At 43.8% G+C, this 26,554-nt stretch overlaps 1 protein-coding gene across 1 annotated transcript in view; it reads left to right on the top strand.

Moving 5' to 3' along the window:
* Positions 1-26,554, top strand: part of MYO5A (myosin VA) — a 106,356-nt gene that overhangs the window by 53,613 nt on the left and 26,189 nt on the right. Inside the window, exons 11-25 of the mRNA XM_063345801.1 lie at positions 237-318; positions 3,776-3,916; positions 4,705-4,830; positions 7,029-7,112; positions 10,621-10,782; positions 12,797-12,894; positions 13,565-13,651; positions 13,751-13,859; positions 15,347-15,558; positions 16,520-16,676; positions 21,808-22,047; positions 22,564-22,812; positions 23,930-24,023; positions 24,745-24,893; positions 25,631-25,744. Of these exons, the coding sequence (XP_063201871.1) occupies positions 237-318; positions 3,776-3,916; positions 4,705-4,830; positions 7,029-7,112; positions 10,621-10,782; positions 12,797-12,894; positions 13,565-13,651; positions 13,751-13,859; positions 15,347-15,558; positions 16,520-16,676; positions 21,808-22,047; positions 22,564-22,812; positions 23,930-24,023; positions 24,745-24,893; positions 25,631-25,744 (2,104 nt within the window). The remainder of the gene's footprint in view (positions 1-236; positions 319-3,775; positions 3,917-4,704; positions 4,831-7,028; positions 7,113-10,620; positions 10,783-12,796; positions 12,895-13,564; positions 13,652-13,750; positions 13,860-15,346; positions 15,559-16,519; positions 16,677-21,807; positions 22,048-22,563; positions 22,813-23,929; positions 24,024-24,744; positions 24,894-25,630; positions 25,745-26,554) is intronic.

Below are 26,554 nucleotides of genomic sequence, written 5' to 3' on the forward strand. Positions count from 1 at the left end.
CCTGCTTCCCTGTGTTCCTCATCCCTGCCTAAAGAGGGAGCATCGCTGAATTGCCCGTGTACTGCAATTTGCCATTTCCCTGTGTGCTTTGTTGCTTGATTGTGGTTGTTTGTGCAATAATGCACAAACAGAATAATGCAATTGATTTGACTGGAGGGAGGGAATTTAAAATTATGGGGTCATTTCATCTGTTTTTTCTCAGTGCACTAGTAATTTTGAGTATCTGCATGTTTTAGATTTGAGACATTCGAAATCAACAGCTTTGAACAGTTCTGTATCAATTATGCCAACGAAAAACTGCAGCAGCAGTTCAATATGGTAAGTAGGAAATGACTGGCATTTCCTCTTCCCTTTCCCCTCGCCCAAGTCCATTCTGCTAATTGGGTCCCCAGTGGTTACGGTGAATTCCTTCAGTCTATTAACCAGCTGTCCTGGCCGTAGGCTTTGGGGGATGGGGAAAGATCGACTATCTCCTAGAAATGGATTTTATGACTAACTGCTGCTCTGGGACTATTTGAAATTCCGATCACAGTAACAATTATAAGACAGAAGCAGTGCTTGGCAATTAAGACCCCGAGATTGCCTGTCAACGAGAGCACCGTGTGGGTGAAGTTGGAGTTAGCTGTGCCTCCGTAACCTCTGGCGAGAGCCTGTGTGCCGGCAGCGGAGAGCAGGGCTTTGCTGCTGGAAATCTGCCACCCGCGCTTCCTCTCACGGCGTTATTTTTTGAGGGTTTTCAGCCGCATCCTCGAGTTGGTGACTGACGTACGGCAAGAGGCGCCTCCTCCAGAGAGATCACGATTCTCTCTCTCTCTCTCCCCCCTCAGCCTTAGTGACGTTTGTAATTACATATCTTACCTGCATAATGATGAGGCGAGTTATTTATGCCAGGTCCGTTGCTAGGCTGTGCTGCAGTAGGGCAGTAGCTGTGAGCTCTCTTCAGGAGCGTGCCTCCGTGGCAGGGTCTGCTCACAGGAACGGACCCCCCCGCGCCCTTGTTCATCCCGGGGGCAGGGGTGGGTGTCAGGGAGTCGGGGGTGCTGGAGCCGGGGAGCTGGGCTTTCCAGCCCCGGCATGCCCTCTCTGTGCTGGTAGTGCCATGGCTGGCTTCAGCCGCATAAGCGGGATGTCAGAACTGCTGAGCGCGAGGTATCTTGGAGTTTTCACAGCTCTGCAGCAAAAATCTAGACGCTGTAAGAATTGTAAGGGTTTGCTTCTTTAGTAGAGATCACCGTCCCCATGTTCCCTTCCCTCTCGTGCTGTTGCTGTAAGCACTCCTCTTATGAGGACAGGCTGAGAGAGCTGGGGTTGTTCAACCTGGGGAAGAGAAGGCTCCAGGGAGACCTTATAGCGGCCTTACAGTACCTGAAGGGGACTTACAGGAAAGATGGGGAGGGGCTGTTTGCAAGGGCATGTAGCAATAGGACAAGGGGCAATGGCTTTAAACTAGAGCAGGGTGGGTTTAGATTAGACATTAGGAAAAAGTTCTTTACAACGAGGGTGCTGAGGCACTGGCACAGGTTGCCCAGAGAGGTGGTGGAGGCCCCATCCCTGGAGACATTCAAGGCCAGGTTGGATGGGGCTCTGAGCAACCTGATCTAGTTAAAGATGTCCCTGCTCATGGCAGGGTGGTTGGACTACATGGCCTTTACAGGTCCTTTCCAACCCAACACATTCTATGACTCTATGAAGGACAGGGCTTTTGTGTTGATGCCCTGCCAAGCTACCAAAGACAGCACCAGTGGACACGGACCCATTGGGCTGCCATGCAGGTACACAGGGTGGAAGTTGTTTTCAATTAAAGTCCCATGTCAGTGGCGGCAGCCAGCGAGCCTTCACCTTGGGCTTCAGAGGTGGCCAAGGGCTGGCCACTGGGGGACAGCCTGGCCCCCACTCTCATCTCCACAGCCCGCCCGGCCACCCTGGCCAGCCTGCCCTGCCTGGGCACACACAGCCCCCAAGGAAAACGAGGTCTGAATAGCAGAATCACAGAATGGCAAGGATCAGAAGGGACCTCTGGAGATCACCTAGTCCAGCCCCCCTGCCAAACAGGGTCACCTACAGCAGGTTGCACAGGAGGGTGCGTTTTTAATATCTCCAGAGATGGAGACTCCACCACCAGAGAGGGCAGCCTGTTCCAGTGCTCCATCACCCTCAAAGTAAAGAAGTTTTTCCTCATGTTCAGATGGAATTTCCCGTGTTCCAGTTTGTGCCCGTTGCCCCTTATCCCATCGCTGGGCATCACTGAAAAGAGTCTGGCCCATACTCTTGACACCCGCCCTTTAGATATTGATAAGCATTGATGAGATCCCCTCTCAGTCTTCTCCACACTACACAGCCCCAGGTCTCTCAGTCTTCCCTCACAAGAGAGATGCTCCAGTCCCCTGATCGTCTTTGTAGACCTCCGCTGGACTCTCTCCAGTAGTTCCTTGTCTCTCTTGAACTGGGGAGCCCAGAACAGGACACAGTACTGCAGGTGTGGAAGACATCTACAGTACATGTCTGAAGACATTTTTCACCACATAATTGCTAATTCCTTTACAGTGGAGAAATGTTTTCTTTCAGGACATAGGTTGGATAATAATGGTCGCCAATCAAATGCTACCATTGGCTTTCCTGTCAGGAATTAACTTGGCGTGTAACGCAGCCGTTAAGCGGCGGGGTGGGAATGGCTCCCGCGGGCGCTGTTAAGGAGCCCTGCTTTGGGAAGGATGGCGTTAAGCTAATGAAATAAAAAGGGATAAAGCGCTTTGTCAGGGCAGTGTTCTGCTGCCTGGTGGTTGCATGGCAGAGAGCTGCAAGGCATTTGTGGGCTTGGGCACGGAGCTTGGGGGGAGCTGAGACCGGCCCAGGGGTTTGTGGTGGCCCCCTGACCCTTGCTGCTCGTTAGGGATGCTCCCAGTTCAGTTCTGCCTGCCAGAGCCGCTAGTGTGCATTAAAATTAAAATGGGAGATAAAGCGTCATTTAAAATAACCGTAGTCAGCAGTCCTTCCGTTTTTAAAAAGAGCGCTTGTGCTATTAAGACCACAGTGTGCCTGTTTAATATCTTACTTTTTTCCCCCCCTGAAGTTTTAATTCATCTCCTCTGCACATTTCATTAAAGCTGTGCAGGTTTTTTTGTGATAATAATTTTGAATAAATATGCAACTGCATTGTTATTGATCTTCGTACCAGATAAATGTCCCGCAAAATTTTGCTTCAAAGATTTCTGGTGCTAATACTCCTGGAGTCATTCGTGCTGGTTTTTGCTGAAGAGTGTATTTTAATGCAATGCGTCATCTTAGGAAAAAAAATCAGCAGCCATTTAAGAGAAAATGGAGCTCTGTTCTTCTACAAGGAAATGCAAAAGTATTTATAGTGAAATTTTACTTGAAATAGAGCAGTATTCGTAACATAAAAATCATAAATGCATGGCACATCCCACTTTATAAGTTGCTGTTCCTGCACTTGAGGCTTTTTCTGGGTTTTGTGTTGATCTTTTTATAAGAGAAAAGAGCTTAAAGTAATTGTGGGGCAATATAGTAGAAAGATAGGAAAAAATAGACCTTATTTGCAGAGAATATGGATGAGCGCTGTAATTTAGTCTGTTTTTTTTAGGCCAGGAAAAAAGGTTAATTTATTTTTCATATACTTACTTGTTAAAGGGTTTATTCAGTTGAACTAGTGTGTCACTTGACAGCCTGGATTAATGTGCCAAGAGGAATTCAAGTGAGAGTTCGAGGTATTTATTCTGCATTTCGTTTCTCGGAAAACTGTTTTCTTTTTGCCCCGTAGCATGTCTTTAAGCTGGAACAAGAAGAATATATGAAGGAACAAATACCATGGACCTTGATTGATTTCTACGACAATCAGCCATGCATCAACCTCATAGAGGCCAAAATGGGAATTCTGGATCTGTTGGATGAGGAGTGCAAGGTGTGTGTTCAAGGGCTTTCGCAGAGAAAGAGGTCATCAGTCGTCCTGCTTCTGGGGCCTCGCAGGGAAAAGTCAGCTGCGTGCAGCCATCATTTTGACACTCTGCTGTTGAAAGGATTTGGAGAACGTACAAACAGAATTGGCAATTACAGGAGGAGAAAAAACAGTTTGTCATGCTCTTTTTTTCCTTCCTCTCCATCATGTGTCCGTTTCTGGGTCTCTGATCAACCTTTGTTTTGACTCTGGCAACTTTCTCTTTCCCAAGTGTAGCAAGTGTGGTCTTTGGTCCTGTCAGATTTCTCCAAATTGCCTCTCGCTTGGTGTCTCACCTTTTGCCTTTTATCTTAGTTTAATTTATGCCAAGCCGTGTACAGGGGATGGCGCGTGGTGTCTACTTCAGTGGAAACCCAGCTTGGGGTTCTTGGGTAGCACAAAGCATCACAAGCAATCTCTAATGGTGGTGGATGAGTTCTGACCCGCTGAGATGATGCTGGGTCAGATAATGTACCTCTTGGATCCCTGCCTGCAGGTGTGTGACACTGGAAGCGTCACTAGCGTGGTGTGTGTCACAGAGCAGCTGCTCCTGCTGCTGGCCGGTGCCCAGTCCGGAGCATTAGAAAGGCAACTGCATAGGTGGTTACTAGCTTCTGAGCTTCTGGCAGTGCTGGAAATCGGAGGAGTTGGAGTTTGAAAACAAACCACAAAGTGTTGTCCCCCATCGTCTTATTTTCTTTTGCTACTGAAAAGTTTTCAGGACATTTTAAATGGCTGTGTGTTCTCTTCTGTAGATGCCAAAAGGCTCGGATGACACGTGGGCCCAAAAGCTGTACAATACGCATTTGAATAAATGTGCCCTCTTTGAAAAACCACGTTTGTCAAATAAGGCTTTTATCATCAAGCACTTTGCTGACAAGGTAAGGATTTTTCCTCCGCAGCTGGTGTTGCTGAGCGTGTGCGTGGGAGGGGATGCTGGGGTGGGCGGCTGTTGGCTGGCCGCGACCGGGCAGCGGCATCCCTGGCTCTGCTCCGCTTCTTGCAAAGTGTGTGTCTGCCTGAACGGCGGCCAGGAGAAGAAAGTTGACCTGGCAGCTGTGCAGAGCCAGGAACACAAACAAGAACTCCTGACTCCCGTCACATGCTGTAACCACTAAGCAGCCTTTTTCAGAACACGACAACTTGTAGTGTCTTTGCAAGTCACAGCGTAATCGTATCGATTCCAGTTACGCTATAGAAATACACAAAATAGAAAGTCGTGTATCTCACTGTAGTTCTAGCTAAAGAGCAGCAACGAAATGATGTTGGTTTTGCTGCCATCTTAATGTGCCAAGAGGAAAGAGGGTAACACACCCTTCTTCTCATCGCTGGGGCAGTAAATGCTGCTCCCACCCTCGCCTCTGAGGGTCACTGAACGGCTGTTTCTAGGAAGCCGGACGAGGGGTATCTCAGTGGAGCACACACGTTCTTCAGCTCCCACAATGCATCATCACACTGAGCAACTCCTCGGCTTAAAAGAAGATTAAAATTATTTTAAAGTAATTTTAAGGTACTTGTCCTATTAAACAAATATTGTCAGAATATTGTCAGCTTTGTCAAAAAAAGTTTGGAGAAGCTCTGGGATTCTTATCAGCAGTCTGTACATGCTGACATGGAGGATCAGAGGCGTTTATTTGCCTCCACTTGATTTCTCCCAGGATCTTGAATTTATGCGTAGCAGAGGGGTCTTGTTCTTGTTGCGTCTAGTGTTACCTTAATGAAAGCAGCAGGAATGTCTCTGTAACTGTTTAGATTCATGAGTTCTGTTTTATTTGGTGGATGAGAGAACAGGAATGATTTAATTAATATTTCATATACTGCTCATTACGCTCACCTTTGATATTTGAAAACAAGGCTTTCCAGTGCCTGGTCTTAGCAGTGAGGACCAAGGAAAGCTAAAAGTAGCTTCAAGCAGGTATTGGCAAAGCTCTAAGCTCTGATGCGCTGCCCGTGCTAGGAATTTTGTGTTTTCCTGTGTGCTTACGTGGGTGCATGCAGACACCTTGGAGGCAAAAATAAAGCTGTAGCTGGCAGGTTAGTAACCCCTGTGCCTTGGCGTGGGAGAAGGCAGAGATTCTGCTGCCCTCTCGTGGCCCTGTCTCCCGCAGTAAGGGCATCACTGGTACCCGAGGGGATGTTCGGAGTGGGCTTTCAGCTGTGCGTGGACCTTGGGGACATCCTCGGCCTTCTTCCCACCAAGGAATTTTTTGAAATGTTTTGCAGCTTGGGGTATGGTGCCGTTGTGTAAAGGGCCGATAAGTGGCTGTATTGGAAGAGGGGCTGCTGATGGCTTTCAGTCTCTCTGCTCTGAAAGAATAAAACGGCTATAAGGGTTTGCTCATGAATTTTATAGTCTGCGCTTCTGCTGATACGAGATTGAAGAGGTAGCATGAGACACTTCATGAGAGTTAGGCTACTCACATTACTTAATATCGAATTCTACGGTGTAGACTTTTGACCATAGTTTTGGGGTTTTGTTCAGCCTTGAATGTGGACAGTGAAATAAATACTAGGTTCTTTGGTCCAGGAGACTCCGTGGCCCAGTGATAGAGGATTGTTATGTATTGTCACAACGTTCAGACTTTTTATTGCTTCTGGTAAAAATAGTCTTTCTGAGTACAAATGAGGCATTTTCATAATAAGCTGCTGGCAGATCTACTTACTGCCTCTCAGCTAATGAGATGAGGTACTTTGTTCTCAGTTGCATCTGGATTGCACACAGTTTTCCAGCCCTGATAACTTCAGTGAAGGAGGCGCTCAACATGTACTTTGATTCTTCACCTTTACGGTAACCATTCAGTCATGCTGTCTTACCACAGGCATCTCTCAGCAATGAAATATGTCTGATATAAAGCCATAATAGTATTCATCTCTGTATGTTTTAATGTTTTACCTTTTACTGGAAAGCACTCTCTGGGGAAAATCTATATTTAACAAAGATGCACCTGGGAGCTGATATTTTCAACATCCACAAGAATTATCCGTTTCAAATGTGAATGTTACAGCTGGTGAATTCTATGCAAAATATTCTTATTAAATACTTCTAATACTTACTTTTTTGTAAAATTATGGTTTTCAGGTGGAATATCAATGTGAAGGCTTTTTGGAAAAGAATAAAGATACCGTTTATGAAGAACAAATTAAGGTCCTAAAATCAAGTAAGGTTAGTATAAGGATGGTTTTTTCCTTCTTCTTTTGCAGTTATGAATCCTTGAATTAAGGATCATATAAAATTTCATATAAACCTAGGAAGTATTTCTCCCTTAGATCAACTGAAACTGAACATAGTTTGTGTTTTACTTGGCTTTCTGTATGAATTTAGAAAGTCCTGTAGCCTAATTTTACTCCATGTAAGATCAGTCCATATTTAGCCACTGATTTGAATGTTTGGGGTTTTTTTTTGGTTTGAGGGGAGGGGGGATGGTGGTGGTTTTTGTTTTTTTTTTTTTTACTTTTCGCAAAATTTTGCTGTATTTTCTGTAAAGGCATCAAGGACTTCTAATATGCTATAGCAGTATAAGAAGGCTTAACAGTTAAGCCCTTAATTTTGTAGTCTGAAAACAGAAGCTCCTTGTTTATGGCCTGACAATTGAGCGCAAAATTTCTGGAGGAGAAACAAGTTCTGTTCCAGAAGCAAAATGAGAGAGGAATGAAATGTATAGACCCTAAGGACACAAACTAGAATTTATGGAGGCTTGCCTTCTTTTAACTATGAAAGAAAGGTAACATCTGAATTGAAAGATACCGCATGAAGGAATATTATAGAACAGGCCTTCAGTGGCATCGTCTGCTTTTTTTAATGGCAAAAATGCTAGCTGTGCTCTTCAGAAATGTAAAGGCAATTAACTTGACATTGCACTGTGATGGCTGTTGGGAATTTGCTAGCTCTAATGGACCAGGAAGCTGGGTATCAAGGACAGGCTATTTAAAATTATGCTATTCTATCAGGAAAACCAACATTTTTCTCTTCTGTTTCTATTCTGAGCAGATATATGAAGCTAAATGATTAAAACGTGTAGCATAATGAAAAGCCACAGCAGACTTGCTGCTGAGAGGAGCGTTGGAGTGGTTTGGGTGAAGTCAGGGGCTGTGTGTGTGGGAGGCAGGTGGCATCCCGGGGGGGTGGCAGGGACAGAGCGTGGCCGCGCGCTGCGCAGGGCCCGGGTGCAGGGGTGCTCCGAGGGACGTAGTCCAGTGAGTACGGGACGATGGGGACACAGCTGCCCCGACAGCACAACCACAGCTTGGGGCAGGCTCAGTACATTGAGTCGATTCAGTCTTAAACACTAAGAGGCAACGTGATTTTCCCCAATGGTAAATTTTACCAAAACCAGTGTTTTTAAAAAAAAAAAAAAACCCAAACAGCTCCAACTGTGAAGAAAATAGATTTTCAAAAGAGAACTATTTCAATTTTATTTTTCAGCAGGCCCTCTTTATTAGTAATTGTAGTGGGATTGCATTTCTGATTTTTATTTTTTTTGTTGTTGTCGGTTTTCTGCGCACATTCAACAGAAGGTAACTCTAAATTGAATGCATCATCTGTCATCCTGCCCGTGCCCACTCTCACAAACAGCTCGACTGCTGCTTTGCTCTCCAAAGTGCATGACACACACCGCTCGTGGCAGGCGCGGTAGTGTTTAGCTATTTATTTTGGCCTTCTCTGTAAATCCACCCACGGGAGTTCTTTGAACTAGTTCAGTTTCCATGCATGTGTCATGAGGACAACAGTCCTCAGCTTTTATGCTTGCTACTGGCATGTTGTTAAAAATCTTCTGTTGTGGCTCCGTATTGAAAGAAATGATCTGTAGGATTGTTAGCAGCATGTCTGTTAAGTCGTCTGAAAAAATTACAGGGAAAAAAATGCTTGCATGCTTGTTTTCTACTACGTGAATTATCTGCCCTTTGATCAGTGTTTTCCCTCTCTTTGAACACTTCTAGTGTTCTGCAAAATCAAGAAAACTGATAAGATACTAAAACCCAAACCCAAACGAAAACACGAACGTCCCCACAGTGTGGATCATCTCAGCAGTGCTCTCCTGTTGTTGACCTCTGCTGCAGGTGGCCATGCACTGCTCCTTCCTTCTGCGTGCAGTAACTGCGGCAGCATCCATGAAAATGGCACCTTTGAAACGCACTTGCTCATTTTTACAGGCAGATTTTCCTGGGTTGGAAAAAGGGAATGAGACTTACGTACCGATAGCTTATCGGAGCTCATCCATCTGCAATCCAGACACTGGGGACCCCCTTCCCAGCCTCCCCCCACCCCACCCCCCACCAGTGTGTGAGAGCATCAGGAGTTTCAGACAAAGCACATTGCCTTCAAATAAGTTTTTGCACGGGATGAAAAGACTTGGCTCTGTAGCTCGGGTGCCTGTGCATACCGACTCACTCCATCTGACCGCGGGCAGCTGAATGAGGTGGCGGTGGCCCACTCATCCTGAACTCTTTGTTGAGTCAGTGGAAGGAGACGGGCTAATTCACCCTCTGGAAATGTCATTCTTCCACCAGCTACAGAGGTAATCTAAGGTGATTGTGCTCCTAATCTGGCAGACTCAGGTGAGATAAAGCTAAGCTGTGGTACTCCTTTTTCAGTCCAGGAATTCAGGATACCTTCGTAGCATTCGTAGTCATTATATTATGCTGGAGTGCTGTGCTGGATGCTACCGAGGAATGTTTGATGCCTTCTGCTAGCCCATCTGGCACAACCACAGAGCACACGTACCATTTTGTTGCGCAGCATGTTTCATTGGGTATCGTGCATGCTCACCAAGTTTTATAAGGCAAAACCAATTTTTTTATTTTTTTAGGTTGTACTTAGCCCAAGCACTTTCTAGCACTGCAAATTGAGTGCTCCTATCTCTTGGGAGAAAATGCACAGATGCTAGATAAAAGATTATTCATTGACAGGTAGAGAAGTTCAGATTTTCTTACTCTTATAACGCTTCTGAAGTGCTATAGTTGTCAGTAGAAAGACTTGATGGTGTTATTTTTAGTTATAAGTTACTTCAGAGCAGCTACTATATATGGATGTATTGTGTAGCCATTAGCGAAAGGGAAGCGGAAGCCCTGAGTGATATTTGGAAAGATGTTTCAGGTTTTTCCCCTGCTCCCACTGGCCTGAGAGTAGATCTTCAGTCAGATAAATTTGGCTGATGGCTTTTTTTAGTTGATGGTTCCTTCTTTTAAGTTGATTATTTCAATTTAGAGCGATAAAGAAGGAATATTCTTTGTGGCCTGCTGGGTTATTATGTGTCCTATATATTTCTCAACCACAGAGGAGTCTGATGCACCACTGGAACATGAGAGGACCCTGTTGTTTCCTTCTCAGGTCAAAGCAGCCGTATATGATTTCAATTGGTACTTATGAAACCGCTGCCAGTATCTAACAGTTTCACATGGAAGCTATTGCTGGCTCTAGGAAAAAAACACTCAAATCAGAATTTTATCTTTGGAAGGAGACTCACTGATCAAACCCACAAAACTTTTAGTATTAAATCATGGCCCACTCACTATACTACTACCTTGAATGCTTTTTTGCATTTTTCCCATGTGGAGTTAAAAAATCGCCCACACTTACAAAAACTGAGCCTGGATTCTACCGATCTTAAACACAAACAGGTGCAATCACTTGCTGGACTCTTACCCTCTGCATTTTTCTGCTGTTTTCTCAGTTCAAGCTGCTACCGGAGTTATTCCAGGATGAGGAGAAGGTCCTCAGTCCCACGTCAGCAACCCCTTCAGGGCGCGTGCCTTTGTCTCGAACAGCTGTAAAACCAGCCAAGGCCAGGCCAGGTCAAGCCAGCAAGGAGCATAAGAAAACTGTGGGACATCAGGTGAGTCTGAAGATGCAGCTCTATTAAATAATCTCTCCCTCTGTCTCATAGGTCTCAGGGTGTGCTGGCGCTTCTTGGGATCCCTCGTGATTCTGAGACAGGTGCAGCTGATTATAACTTACAGTTTGGAGCATATATACCCTAATTACTAATACATTTTGGGCCACAGTTTCAGGGAGCTCAGTTCTTATCCTGGTGCCAAAACCAAACCTCATGTTTTTCAAAACAGATTTAACGTGCTGGACGCTGAGAAGCTTTGAAAATCTTATACTGGCTCGTTTTGATCGTGTGCCACGTTATCTGACTCAAACCAAAAGTGGGAGTTCAGTCCGCAGAAAACTTGGTTCCAGTTATCAACGGGCTAAACGTAAAATATCCATGTGTATGTGCCAGAGTTCAATTAAAAGTGTGCAGATCACTGTGGCTGGAGAACTCACCACTTCTTTGTGACTTTCCACTCAGTAGTTTTAACAGGTGTTTTCTGAAGATGGTTGTGTCCCCAGTCGGTGCTTTATATATGACAGATTTTCCCTCAGACTATACATAGGAGCCAAGGAGAACTTTTCTGACGGATTAGGACTCGTTTTTTATCTACTTGCCAGCCTGTACGGCTTTGCTAGTGAGTAGTGGCATTATTTTGCCTGGGGCTTTCAGGAGGTCTGTGTGGATAACTCTTGTTATGTTACTGTAGGAGAGCCTGGAATATAAATTAGCTGCCAGGGACCATAAGTTCTTTATATCAGGGTCCCCTGCCAATTCTTGAAGATGAACCAGCCACATCTCTCGGGTGCTCGGAGTTCAGATAAAATCACCACTTGTCCACTGCCTTTGGATGGTTGTCGATCCCCTAACAAAGACAAAGCGCAGCGTCTGTGCGGTGTCCTGAGTTAGTCACGTTGCTAAGTGAGAATCGGGGAATTCAGAGAATGTTTCATGCGGATATTCATAATTTCTCTCTAACCTTCCCCAAGCGAGCTATGTCAGGCTATGGGTGGGAATAGGATTGGTTATTCATGCTGCTGTACAGAATGCCCATCTGCTTGGCAGGTGTTCATGGTACAGGCTGCAAATTCCAATCTTCTGCAATTCATGCAAGAGAACCCCTGCCCACTTATCTTTTTAATGTGAACTTTATTTCTGATTTTGCAAACAAACAGTATCCTGAGGCTGATAGAGGCCTACCAGTTTTGTTGTCAGACCAAAACTATGTGTTGAAGCGTTAGGGGTACCTCTCGTACTATTGCTATCAGTCAACCACGTATATTCATTTATAAATTTTTTAGAAAGATAATACAAAAGTGACTTTTATCGTATTCAATGTAGAAATAGAGGTTGGCTTAGAATCATGACTTCAACAGAAAGAGGAAAATCCATACCAATAAGTTTAAAACATCTAAGATGTGTTTTCATAGTTTTCTTTATCTGTTAGGGTATTCCGTGGTTAGAAGGATATACTGCAGTATGTTAGGTATTTGTGGTCCTGATACTTCTTTAAAAGTAAAGCTCCTAAAACTCTCAGATATTGGGCTTTCAAAGTTCTCTACAGTAGGTCTGACATTGGTATCAGTGCACCTAAGAAATTGAGACTTTTTTTTTTTTACCACTCGGTTGATTTAAAATTTATTTAAAATGAAATGGCTATTTAGTAATATGCCATGAGGTTTAGTCATGAAGAAATGGATCAGACAAAGATTAGGGTAAATGAGACAGTCAAAAGATGAAAATAACTCAGTCTATACCATGTTTGTTTAATTTATCACATGCTGATATGTGAGCTTTACTCATGTAAAGCCTAACATTTAGAATTGTCACTGTAACATAATTCACCCAAAGATGGTGTCTGAAACTGAAATCTATTGCCATAAAAAAAAAAGGTCGTGTTTATTACCAAAAGAATTATTACAAATAAGCAAATACCCCTAGGCCCGCTTCCTGATATCTTCCCTTATCTCAAACATGACTGAGCTTATTGAGGCTATTCCCTGATATTTTTCCCTTTTTCTTTTTCAAAAAGTTTCGAAACTCTCTTCATCTGCTGATGGAAACCCTGAACGCTACAACTCCACACTACGTGCGCTGTATTAAGCCTAACGACTTCAAGTTTCCGTTCACGTAAGCTGGTTCATGCGTGGTTCGTTACAGCCCGGGCACGGGAGGGAATTGCCCAAGGCCTCGGAGGATCGAGGTTGTGCTAAACCTTGCTCACTCGGGAATGAAGTGTGTTATGGACTCATCGTGAGCGTCTGCCTGTACTTACAGCAGGAGATGTTTGGGATGAATACAGGGAGAAATACTTCCTGATGAGTTGATTTGTTTTGTTTTGTTTATGGTGATACATGAGAAAAAATACGAGCATTTTCACTGCTAGCTGTTTGAAGCGTGACTGGCAGTTTGCACGCCTTGAGTTCGTTTGGCATTTGCTGGAATTTGCTTTTGCGGATTCCAGCGTCTTATTCCTTATCTTTTTTTCATTTATGAACTTGCTTAGAGCTTTACTCAAAAGTCTGCACACAAAGACTCCCATGGCTATTGGGCAGGCCGGCAGGAAGCAGGGCAGGACGAGCAGCTTGCAGCAGCTGACGGGCTCGGGCAATTCCCCGGTCAGGCTGTCCTCTGTTATCGTTGAGTTGCAGAAGGACTACCTGGGCTTGTTAACCACCCGTCACATCCCACCTCTGCTCCCCGCTCCGTGCCACTCCTGTCCTGGGTGCGCGCAGGGCCAGAGGTCCCATGTAATGCAAAACTATCCCCACACCCACAGGCTCTTTTTATTCCTACGTAGATTCGATGAAAAGCGGGCAGTGCAGCAGCTGAGAGCTTGTGGTGTCCTGGAGACCATCCGAATCAGCGCAGCTGGCTTCCCCTCCAGGTGTGTGTGCTGCTTTTTTAGATTGCTTTCAGCTGCAGTTCTTCTTTTCAAGAGAATTATTAATTGTTGGGACTGACACTGTCTCTGTTTTTGGGGCAGGTGGACGTACCAAGAGTTCTTCAGCCGTTACCGTGTTCTGATGAAGCAGAGAGACGTCCTTAGTGACCGAAAGCAGACATGTAAAAATGTCCTGGAGAAGCTCATTCTGGTACTAGACTTAGTGCTAAGAGCATTTGGAATCTGAAGGAGTAAAGATAGTGTCCCATACTCCCTCACAGCCACACTATTTCAGCACTTCGACAAAGTACCAAACCACCAGTATCAGCACTGGAATTGTAGAATTTCCCGGTGTATCAAAGGAAAGGAAGACAGTGATTTTAAGAGTGGGTGGGTTGAGGGTGAGCCTTACCTTGCTTAACAGCAAGATGTATTAACCACACCTTAAGTAAGGCGTACTTACCTGGAGGTTTTCTAATGTGGAGGTGTTTCTGTGCGTGATTGTGTCTTTCACGCTCCTTCTCTCAGCTCCTGTGCTGAAGTCAACCTTTTTCACTCCTTCCATCCTCGTGACGTTTCCCTGCTCAGCACACTGTGGCTCAGCAGCCTCTTGCGTTGCCTCCTGCCTCCAGTTGCAGCCCTACATTCCAGCCCTGTGCCATCCACACCACGGGTGTTGCACCTGAACTGATGTGTTTCTTGGGATTTCTTAAGGACCGATGAACAGTGGAGGGCAGGCAGGCTCCAAAGAGCCGGTTCTCAGCAGAAGGTGCTTAACTGAGTCACACTCAGTTAGGAAGAGAGAGAGACAAAGTTTACTGAAGATACAAAAGCAAGAAAGTTTACCTTGCTGGAGCGCAATGCCAATGTTAGGGTGTTTCTGGAAACAAAAAATTAAATACCGTGCAGGCAGGCTGGGGCTTGGCTTCTTAAATTCTGTGTCATTGGGTGGACGTAACGAAAATATTTTGGTGTATACGCATGTGTCTGTATTTATAGTGTTAATTTGTAGTGTTAAATGTATCCTAAGCTGTAGCTCTTTGCTGTTTCTTTTAACTTAACATCAAACAATCGACAAAATTAATTTTTTTTCAATGTGCCTTTGTATCTTCTCAGTTTTTCCCTCCAATGAGTACGACAGCCTATAGAGACAGAATATTTTTCTCTTTCTGGTTTAGTTCTGAAATTTCAGCTGTGTTTGAGCAGCAGCGAGATGCTTTGTTCTGGCTTAGTCCTGATGGCAGTAAACGATGCGTACATGTTTGAAGCCCCAGCTGTTTTGTTTGTACTGTGGAATATGGTCAAAGATGGACCATTCAGAGGGGTCATGTACCATTTAAGCAGGAAATCGTACGCGTGGATTGCCTGTACTGCCTTCATCCTCTGGGCCCCTTTGTCACCTTCTGTAGCCTTCCATGTCTCTTATAACCTTTGTGGCATTCTTGTCTAAGCTGAAATCTCACATTACTCTTTTAGGCCGTGCTTGTGGCCTTTTTTTTGTTAATTTCTTAACAATGGTACAGAGAAAATACTCTCTTCCACTACTTAATTTAAGTCTAGGTTTACTTGAAATATTACACAGATAATTTTGCCTCTTTGCTAACTGTACTTTCATTAAGCCTTCATAAGTTGTTTTTTTTTTTTTTATCCACTAACATTTAATGCTGTAACTGATCCTCTTTTTACCTCTGAAAATAGGACAAGGATAAGTACCAGTTTGGTAAGACAAAAATATTTTTCCGGGCTGGTCAAGTAGCCTATCTGGAAAAAATAAGGGCAGATAAGTTGAGAGCTGCCTGTATCCGCATCCAAAAGACGATCCGAGGCTGGCTGATGCGAAAGAAGTACGTGCGTATGAGGAAGGCTGCCATCACCATTCAGAGATATGTCAGAGGGTACCAAGCACGATGGTAAGCAATGCTCGTGGGAAAACCCACGCTAGCCTCAATTCAGATCCCTTGAAGTAGGACATTTAAATGTGAGACGGGTGTTCTCTCCTTCCTGTACTGGCTGAGAGGAAACGATTTTCCAGGGAAATGAAGGAAATTGAATATAACGAGTGTGTCTGTCCTGCCTGGTTTTGACCTTCCTGGGAGGACAGTAGCTCCCTGGCTGTATGACGCTTAGAACAGTATGTCGTGAATGGGAGCAGAGTACAAGTCGTACTAGGAGATACGCTGCAGGTGAGGTAAAGCAGGACTCTTGGCTGAGTGCTTATTGCCCAGTTTCCATGTGCTCTCCCAGCTGGGTCTGTCTGTCCTGCTGGAGAAGCTGTTCTTCATCCAGGGTGTAGCTGTGAAGGGGGATACATCAGAGTCATTTGTCTGGATTGACTTCTGTGGGATGGCCATGGATGGGCCAGAGAAAAGGGTAGGAGTAGAGGTGGTATCGTTCAAAGACATGGTGGTTATGAAGACTGTAAGAATCAGCTTTCGGAAAGAGGTTTATGTCAAGATGCTTTGAAATTGTCTTGCTGAGAGGGCCAAGAACGAGCAAACATTTTCTAGAGGTTGAGGTTAGGAGGGGAGATCTGGAAGGTGACATAGTGGAAGTAGCTTTAAAGCTGGAGAAAAGATGATGAGAAATTAAGCTGAGTTCATCTTGTCTGTTCTATAGCACAGTTCTCAGACGAAGTGAAAACATTTCCTCATAAAACCTTGCAAGTTTTCTGTTAATTTGTCATTCTGTTGTGCTGTCATACGGTAGAATAGCAAGTAAATATTCTGTATCACTGACAACATTAGGAAGAAACTGAAGCAGAAAATGTAGCTCTTTCTCAAGAGGGTAAAGTTATAGGATGTGAAAACTATAGTATTCAAGCACTGAAAAATAATTACAGGTATTATTTGTAATTTTTTTTTTTTTGCTTAGTTATGCCAAGTTCCTGCGGAGAACCCGGGCTGCCATCACTATTCAGAAGTTCCAGCGCATGTACGTGGTCCGCAAAAGATACCAATGCATGCGAGATGCTACGATTGCTCTTCAGGCTCTCTTAAGAGGTTACATGGCCAGGAACAAGTACCAAATGGTAAGAAATCATAAGGTTTTACTTCTTCACTCTAGCTTTATTTCCACATGCTTTCAGGACAAAGCTGCTCTGCGGTGTCCCCTTTGGAATCTGAAATGTTTGTGTGCATGCTGTTACACATAATGCACAAACCAAATATCACAGCTTGGATTGAAGGACAGCACCTGGAAATTAGAAAGAGCTAAGATATTTTAGAGATACTCACATTGTCATCTAATATGGATGTACCAAGACCTTCAGTGCAGTCAGTGGAGAATCTAACAGGGATTTACAGCATTTCTCTTGAGAAAACCTTTTCATTTGTTATACAGAATGTTGCGGCACATAAAATAAATACTGAACATGGCCTTCTGTGAATGCGCCTCCATGAGTCCAAGTCAATATTGCTTATATCAACATACATGTGTGATGTACTACTATTCCTATTCCGTCCCTAATTTCAGTGATTCTGAAATGGCTGATGGAATATACTGAAGGACATTGATGTTAACAAAGAGATACCCACAAAAATAGATTAAAACTTAGGCATGGGGTGGAGTTTTTGTGGGTTTTTTTTAATGTATTGATGTTGGTTTTGTTTTGGAGAGAAATTGATATAACCCCATCCTAGTGATATTGATAATATTTTCCTCATTATGCTTGATAAAAAATAAAAAATTCAATTGAGAAATTAGAATTTGCTCTTCAGCAGTTACAGGGCTGGAAACAGAATTATGATTCAAATGGTTAGACTACAAAATCACATGTTTCATGGCACTTTTGTCTATATGAATTGCTTTAATTAGGCTCAAAAGTCAGCCTGTATTTCATAGAATCACAGCATAGTTTGGGTGGGAAGGGACCTTTAAAGATCATCTAGTCCAGCGCCCCTGCCATGAGCAGGGACCTCTTCAACTAGATGATGTTGCTCAGAGCCCCATCCAACCTGACCTTGAATGTTTCCTGGGATGGGACATCGACCACCTCTCTGGGCAACCTGGGCCAGGGTCTCACCACCCTCAGTGTGAAAAATGTCTTCCTTCTACGTAGTCTAAACCTTCCCTCTTTTAGTTTAAAACCATTACCCCTTGTCCTATCGCAACAGGCCCTGCTAAAAAGTTTTTCCCCATCTTTCCTGTAGGCCCCCTTTCAGTACTGGAAGGTTGCAATAAAATCTCCCTGGAGTCTTCTCTTCTGCAGGCTTGAACAACCCCAACTCTCTCAGCCTGTCCTCATAGAAGAGGTGTTCCATCCCTCTGGTCATTTTTGTGGCTTCCTCTGGCCCCGCTCCAACAGGTCCATGTCCTTCTCATGTTGGTGGCCCCAGAGCTGGAGGCAGCACTGCAGGTGGGGTCTCCCCAGAGCAGAGCAGAGGGGCAGAATCCCTTCCCTCGCCCTGCTGGCCACGCTGCTGGTGATGCAGCCCAGGATGGGGTTGGTTTTCTGGGCTGTGAGCGCACATTGCAGGCTCATGTCCAGCTTTTTATCCACCAGTTCCCCCAACTGGCAGGGTGCTCTCAATCCCTTCATCCCCCAGCCTGTATTGATACTGGGCGTCGCCCTGGCCCAGGCGCAGGACCCTGCACTTGGCCTTGTTGAATCTCATGAGGTTCACACAGGCCCACTTCTCAAGCCTGTCCAAGTCCTTCTGGATGGCATCCCATCCCTCAGGTGTGTCATCCGCACCACTCAGGTTGGTGTCGTCCGCAAACTTGCTGAGGGTGTACTCAATCCCTCTGTCTATGTCATTGATGAAGATATTAAACAGTACTGGTCACAGTACAGACCCCTGAGGGACACCACGCGTCACTGATCTCCATCTGGACATTGAGCCGTTGACCACTAGCCTCTGGATGCGACCATCCATCTAATTCCTCATCCACTGAGGATTTTTTTCCATTTTTCCAGTCACCAGGGACTTCACCTGACTGCCATGACTTTTCAAATATCATGGAGAGTGGCTTGGTAACTACTTCAGCCAATTCCCTTAGGACTCTGGGATGCATCTCGTCAGGTCCCATAGACTTCTGTACGTTCATGTTCCTCAGGTGGTCACGAACCTGATCTTCTCTTAACAGTGGGAGGAACTTTTCTTTCCCAGTTCCTGCCCTGTGGTCCATCTGCTTGAGAGGTGTGGGGAGAGAGAGAGATTGCTAGTGAAGACTGAGGCAAAAACGTTGTTGAGAACCTCAGCCTTCTCCTTGTCCATTGTTACCAGTTTGCTGGTCTTGCCCATCAGGGGGAGTATTGCTTTCTTTGATCTTCCTTTTGTGTCTGACATACCTGTAGAAGCCCTTCTTATTATTCTTTGTGTCCCTTGCCAAGTTCAGCTCCAGCTGTGCCTTGGCCTTCCTGACCCCATCCCTACACAACCAGGCAGCGTCCCTATATATTTCACTGAAAAGTTAGCTGAAAGAGTTCTGTTTTTTCTCCCAAGCAGGTAAATATTGAAGGCATATAACCAAAAACCAGCTTATATTCCACGTTTCTCTTTTATATTTGAAGTTTCTGTATATATTTCATATATATTAAAGTTCCCTAGACAGTCGTATCTGAATGTGTCTAAATTATAATGTTCTAACATATACTAACCAGAAAGGTTAAAAACGAGTAAACCCTGATAAGAATTTTTAAGTAGTAAGATCCCCGTGCTTGACTCGAAGGTAGTTACTTGCCTTTTTGTGGAATTCTCTGCATTTTCATTATTACAAGCTATATTTTCTGTTGGGAGATTGTGTAAGATGTGTTTTTAACAGTGATCTGACAGAGGTGACATAGTGAGACAAGGGTCACAGCCATACACGGACCAAAAGGCATCCTTAGGAAAATGGGGGATGATTCTGTATGCCTGGAAGTTCATCATGTGAGTGATACACACCTGTAGCAGAGCATTTTATAAACCTGTTATGTTCCCTCTTAATAAAGATGGCAGATTTCTGGAGGGGTCCCCGTAAGGGGTGGTGGGACTTGCCTGTCGAGGAGTATCCCCTCGAGCAGTGAATTGTTCACCGCATGACAAGTGCACTGGCGGTGTGCTGTGCAGACAGTGTCCTCCTAAGGTGGAATTTTATTAAAGCTGAGATGCAGGGATGGCCAGAGAGAGAAGCACAGGCTCTGCTTGCCACGGGAAGGTAAACATGGTTCTTCTGAAGTTCATGATGATTGCGAATGAGTGAAACCGAAAGGTTGCCCTATGACAGCACGCTTGGGCTGAGCCGTGACTCTGTAAGTAATACATGGTACACGTGTTGTTCGTTAGGATTGTGAAAGGTCCCTGTTGTTGTTGTGAGGAGAGAGGGCATGTGTTGCAGTCACATGACTAATTCAAGGAATTTAAAATGGTTGAATCATCTATTTCACACATCCTGGGGAGAGCTTCTGCCTGAGACATTGCGACGCACTTCTCAGCTTGACAAGGAGTTTAGTTCCTCCACAGCTTTTACATAAGCTTTCCTGGGAAATACCTGGGGAATTAAGTAACTTTTCGGATACTCTCACCTTATGCTGGAGTCACCTGTTTCCTCACCGGATCGCATGGGGGTGAGAATTCACTGGCAGATGAGGACCGTCCCTGCGCGATGGAGGTATTTTATAGTACTTGTTGCTTTCAAACTTGAGGTGAACATGTTGTTGAAAGCTAGTTGTATCCGAGCTGTTCAGGCACCTAGGGGTGACCTGGAGGATATTCCAGGAAACATTTCAGGAGGAGGCAGGAGGCAAGAATTCTAATTGCACGACATGCAGTCAGAAGGACTTTGGCTTTTGACCTTGCTGTACTTTTGAGAGCGCTGTTTCCTTACCTCGGTGTGCTATTTAACCAAGTACTGGTATTTCTCATTTTTATTTCAGAAATAAATGCTAAGGGAGAAAGCCTGTGTATCTTATAATCTTGCCTCTTTGCCAGTTAACTTTTAAAATTCATTGATCTGGGAATGGAACGCTTCTAAAACATTTCAGTTCATTTGCTAGGAAGTATGTAAGAAAGTAAAATTATTGTTACCCTACTAGTTTGTCTTATCAGCTTTGTGGCAAATCAGTGTGAGAATGTGAACAGCATGTGATCTTTAAACCACCAAATCCAAGTAACATAAAATTTTAAAAAGTTTTGTTCTTTAGAATCAACTGTTTAATTTGCAGAAGCTTTATTAAGTGAACTCTTAAAGTTCTCAGAGTCCTGGAAGCCTTGTGGGTTTGGGCAGGCTCTCTGAGCATAGCTGTGGTCTGCTGGAATTCGGGTTCTCCAGACCTGGGGGACCTGTGGTTGAATCAGTGGGTGAAGGATCCAAAAACAAGTAGTAGCCTCTTCCTGCAGGAAGTCTCCAGCTAACACACTGGGGAAGGTTGCTGGCGTTCTTGACCGGTTTTCGTTAAAAATTATTTTTAAAAAATTACTACAGTATTATTTTTTTTTTACGCATCTCAAAGCTGTGGTTGAACTTGAAATAAGTTGTAATTGTTACAACATAAAATTTCTGATTATAATAAACTGAGATTTTTCCGTGCTGGCAAGTCTAAGATATGTCCAAAAAGGTGCACATACACGCCCCCACACCTCCCCAAACCAATAAACAAACGGAACACTGGCTGGAACTTGTAGGTTGGCCAACTAGACTATGGCTCCTGTTTTTAACAGCTGCTGCAATTTGCTCTGGGTTCTAGTGTGATACAGCTGCATTGCGTATCAACTGTGGCAATTTTAAACTTCTTATTGGTGACTCCTGTGCGGCATATGTCAATGATTCTGAGATGTTTCAAGATGCAGTAAAAAAAAAAAAAAAAAGAAGGAGGATTGTATTTGTAATCCTGCCAACAGGTACCATATATTTTTGTAATTAGCTTGGATCTGACATCAACACAAAGGAATGCCTGGTTCTTCACTCTGCCTGCAGTTCTTTCTTTCCATGTTTTTCCTTCTGGTTCCCTTTCATTTTGTTGCCCGTCATCTCCCTTATTCCTGTCTTCTTTTCCTCTTCTTTTTTGTTTAAATTAATTCCGTATTCATTCTTCTTAGTCTTCACCAGAAGTTTCTCTTTCCAGGCTGAGGTGTCTCTACGCGTACAGCACCTTTACCCTCTCATTATGGGGTCTGTTTAACTGAGCAGGTGTAGTTTGCCACTCTAATACCCCTTGTGGTGTTTTTTCTTAACTGTAGATGCTTCGGGAGCACAAGTCTATTATTATTCAGAAACATGTAAGAGGCTGGCTGGCTCGAGTGCACTACCGTAGGACCTTGAAGGCAATTGTTTACTTGCAATGCTGTTACCGGCGCATGATGGCCAAGAGGGAGCTTAAGAAACTGAAGATAGAGGCCCGGTCTGTAGAACGCTACAAGAAGCTTCACATTGGCTTGGAGAACAAGATCATGCAGCTGCAGCGAAAAATTGACGAGCAGGTAAAAGCTCCCTGCCCTCAGGGAAAATACCTAGAAATCATGTATTACCTTTCTCGGTAGCACTGGGGTTATTCACGGAAACACGCGCTGAATTGTCATTGTAAGGTATCGGTTCTCTTTTCTGCTGAAGAACATTTGTAGAAGAGACGGGGAGACCACAGTAGAACTGGAACGGTAAAACATCCGTTTGTGTCTCTCAGCAACACTGAGAGAAAACATCTGCTCCCTTAATGTCAGGATTTCATTTGAAGCATGTCGGTTGCTCTGTTTAAGGGGAAGGTGAGGTGGTCATGTTTGATGTGTGTGATTTTAGTTTGGGATGTTAATGTGCAGGCTTAGAGACTGGACTGGTCTGTCACCTCATTAAGCAATTCTACAAAAATAGACTAAAACTTTTGGAAATGGGGAAGCTGCTCCTTTGCTCCCATATCTGGGTATATTCTGTAGGGAACTAGAAGGCTGCCTTAAATGAGAACTTCTCCAACAGCTGCTATGTCTGTGTTGTGTTTTGCAAAGAACAAAGAATACAAATCTCTGCTGGAGAAGCTGAGCAACCTGGAGGTCACGTACAGTACGGAGACAGAGAAGCTGCGGAGTGACGTAGAAAGGCTTCGGATGAGCGAGGAGGAGGCTAAGAATGCAACCAACCGTGTCCTCAGCCTCCAGGAGGAGATTGCCAAGCTCCGGAAGGAGCTGCACCAAACTCAGTCTGAGAAGAAGACCCTTGAGGAGTGGGCAGACAAATACAAACATGAGACCGAGCAGGCAAGTATGCAGTCTCAGATGCATGAGAAGATTTATAGGGGCCTGGTGTCCACTCAGGCTTTGCCCAGGCTTGACCGCTTCAGTTGTGTGGCTGATATTTTTACAGTATTTTTAAGCAGTGTTATAACTGTACAATCCTAAATAGGCTTGATACCTAAATAATTACACCTATGGTAGAAGAATATACTAAATCTATATATTGTGTGTAAATATATGTATTCAGTCTATTCAGATTTTGATATTGAAAGTATTTTCAAATCCAAATACTTAAGCTTCCTCAATTAGTCAGAGGTAGCACATTCATAAAAAGAAATCATTTTACCTACCTGGAGAGCGTAATCACATGGGTATCAGAAACCTGTCCCATACACAGTATTCCAAGGTACCTGCTTATATCCTACCTAATTTAAACAGCCTACCAAACACATGTATGCATGCACAGTCTAGTTCAACAGGTTTCGACTAACCCCTTATCTTTGCTTTAACCACAAACATATCAAACAGGTTGTTTCCTGTCAAGATTACTTGCTGGTGACGGTGCAGGTTTTGAATATTGGAAGGGCCATGCCATTGTTATGTGATGCTGCAGGGATACATTTCAAGATCAGATAAACATAAGGAAAAATATTAATTGATTACGGGAAAGGAATATGTAGTAACCATAATCAGAGATAAATGAGTAACTGGCAAACCTGGGCACTGTTAAAGTGGCCCAACTTTTGGGCAGAGGCAAGATGTTTGATTATGTTGTTACTCAATGCAATGGAATGTACAACAGAACTACCACATTTTTTCCTATTTTAGGAATACTTCTGTTTTAAAGAATAGATTACATCTTTGGGACTTCACTGAAAAGTATTATGATACAGTGGAGTGGTTCAAGGCAGTTTTGGCCTCTGATGAGAAATGGAGTACAGAACATCCAGGGGAATCTGCAGTGGGAGATATTTAAATCACATAATTTGGGAAATTAAGATGTCATAACCTAGTTCACTGATTTCATTCTCTGAGGCAAAGTTTAAATATTTGAACTCTTACAACAAGGATGTAGTTGCTGCTAGAGCTACTGATGAAAGACGAACTGCATTCTGAGACCAATATTTTATTATCTCTGTAGCTGGTATCGGAGCTGAAAGAGCAGAACACATTACTGAAAACAGAAAAGGAGGAGCTGAACCGCCGCATCCACGACCAGGCAAAGGAAATAACAGGTTGGCTCTGTTCTCTTCACTCAGGTTTTCTACTCCATGTTACCTTGTGAAGCAACACTTCGCTGCATAGATTGGGCTGATTTGCCTTAGTTTGCATTCCTTCTTAGTTTAATGGTTTCATTTCTTTGTTTTAAGAACTCGCATGCATCAGAACTATTTACTGTTTGAGTTTCCATGAAGTGCTGAGGGTTTGGGGTCTTTTTGGTGAGGGTGACTGTTACAAAGCGTTTTACTTTTTAAAAGAAGGCTCTGATATTTAATTCAATTAATCTACTGCAGCTCTTCTGGCTGGGGTCTGTGTAGTCACAGCAGCCAGAGGAGCGTAACTCTAGATGCGAAGGCTGTGATGGAGGCAGCTGCGATGAGGAGGGTCAGTGAGCTCGAGGCGTAAAGCATCTCACATTTTGCTTTTCACATAACGCAGCACTGGGCTGGTGCCCCTTCCTCTGCCCTCCTGGAATTACTAATGGAAGGTATCAGCAGAATAACTAATTGACTGAGTGAACCCTTCTGTGGTTACCACAATAATGCTTTGGTCCATCATATATTTGGCTTAACGTTTGCCTACAGAAGCACAAACACCGCACACCACCTTCAAACAGCAGGTTGTTTCACCATCCGCGTTCCTGGTGCAGACACATGCCTGTACCTCCAGGATGGATGCGCTGCATGGTAGGTAGAACTTGGAGTTCTCACTTTGGATTCTTGTTCTCCACGGCAGAGACGATGGAGAAGAAGCTGGTGGAGGAAACAAAACAGCTAGAGCTAGATCTGAATGATGAACGGTTACGGTACCAGAACCTGCTGAATGAGTTCAGCCGATTAGAGGAGCGGTATGATGATCTCAAGGATGAAATGAACTTAATGGTGGTAAGTGGCTAAACTTCTGAGAAGTCAAAAGCTGTTCACAAAGGTGTTTAGGCAGAATCTAGTGGTATAAGTTAGTGACTGACTCTGCTGTCAATTGTGTGGTGGTGACCTGTAGCTGCAAAGAGAATTTGTCCTTGTAAATACTGATAAATTAGATTAGCTCAGCCAAAACAAATACATTTAAAATTTGTGGTTGATTTATTTTAAATTTTGTTTTTATTTTCACGTTTGTGAAGAAGGCTAAATTTCTGCTGTGACTTTGCCAGTGGTATTGCACGTGCCATCCGCTTTATTTTGCCCTGAAGTTATTCACATCTGCTGGGGTTGTTCGTACTACATTCATCCAGTGTTAAATTTCTAGTAGTTCTAGGAATACTTTATGTGGCAGGAAGAAAAAAATATTCCTCAAGACAACGTCTGGGAAGTTAGAGAATTGCTGCCTGTGCTTCCTGTAAACAGAGCTTTTCTTTCCCACAAAATGCATCTTTGTTGCTTGATTCTGCTTTCTGCAGCAATACTTGATGGAGTAGGATCTGACCTGTCTCCATAGGTTTGATTGTGAACTACATCTCAGGGGCTTTAGGTGGTATGAGAGAACCAGAATGAAAAACCTTTTTCTTATGAATTTTGATAGCTGTGAAATAACACCAAATATTACAAGCTAAATTATAGGTTGTGAAGAGACAATCACAGGGAAAACCATATAGAGTTATTGATTTGTTTCATTTGCACTCCAGAACATCCCCAAGCCTGGACACAAAAGAACGGATTCGACTCACAGTAGCAATGAATCTGAATATACCTTTAGCTCGGAGATCACAGAAGCAGAAGACTTACCAGTGAGGATGGAGGTAATGTTAAAAAAAAACCCACAACTTTTTATTGATCAGTGGTTGAACTTATTACTCTCTCTTTTTTCCTGTGTGCTTGTGAACACCCTATCCTTATATAGAGGTATCTAATGCTTCATTTCCATTTCCTTTTTGAAAACAGCTCGTTCTCTGGTTAGTTGTGGTCCTGTTTAAAAGGCTTTGTGGAAGTATGCTTTGAATTCTTCTGTATTACACTAAACACAGACTAAATACTTGGCCAACCAGTTGATTTGCATCTGCAGAACATTTGCTTGCCACTGTTTGTAAGCACAGTCACTTTTTCAGCACAAAGTGGGAATTCAGAAAACCAGTGAGACTTCCTGAGAATTCTCTATACCCTATGCTCAAGGATTAAAAGTGGCAGGGTGGCCAGCCACATTCTTAGTAGCTACATGGAATGAGTTCCCTGTTAAGGGTGAGAGCTTCTTGTTGATTCATTTTTCCTCTGTTTCAGAGAGACAAATAAAACTCCCGAGAATGTACTATCCCTTTGCATATGCAGTCATACAAATCTTAGGTGACCTGATTTGGGAGAGAACAAAACCAATTTTCTTTTCAGTAATGTTACTTTTCAGTTAAGTCTTTTCTAACTGCTGCACACTCTGAAATTAATGGTATGTTTTTCGGACAGTGTTGGTTTCCATCAGAGATAAGGCCTGATGTTTGTAATTAATACCAAGGAATGCCATGCGGAGAGGCTCTTGCTTATACTTATTGCTATAACAACCAAGGCCAGATAACTTTGTTATGTACCAAGTTGGAGGGTTGGAAGCAGAAAAGCCTAGAGGG

This window comes from Chroicocephalus ridibundus, chromosome 9, assembly GCF_963924245.1.
Source record: "Chroicocephalus ridibundus chromosome 9, bChrRid1.1, whole genome shotgun sequence".
NCBI classification, from domain to species: Eukaryota; Metazoa; Chordata; class Aves; order Charadriiformes; family Laridae; genus Chroicocephalus; species Chroicocephalus ridibundus.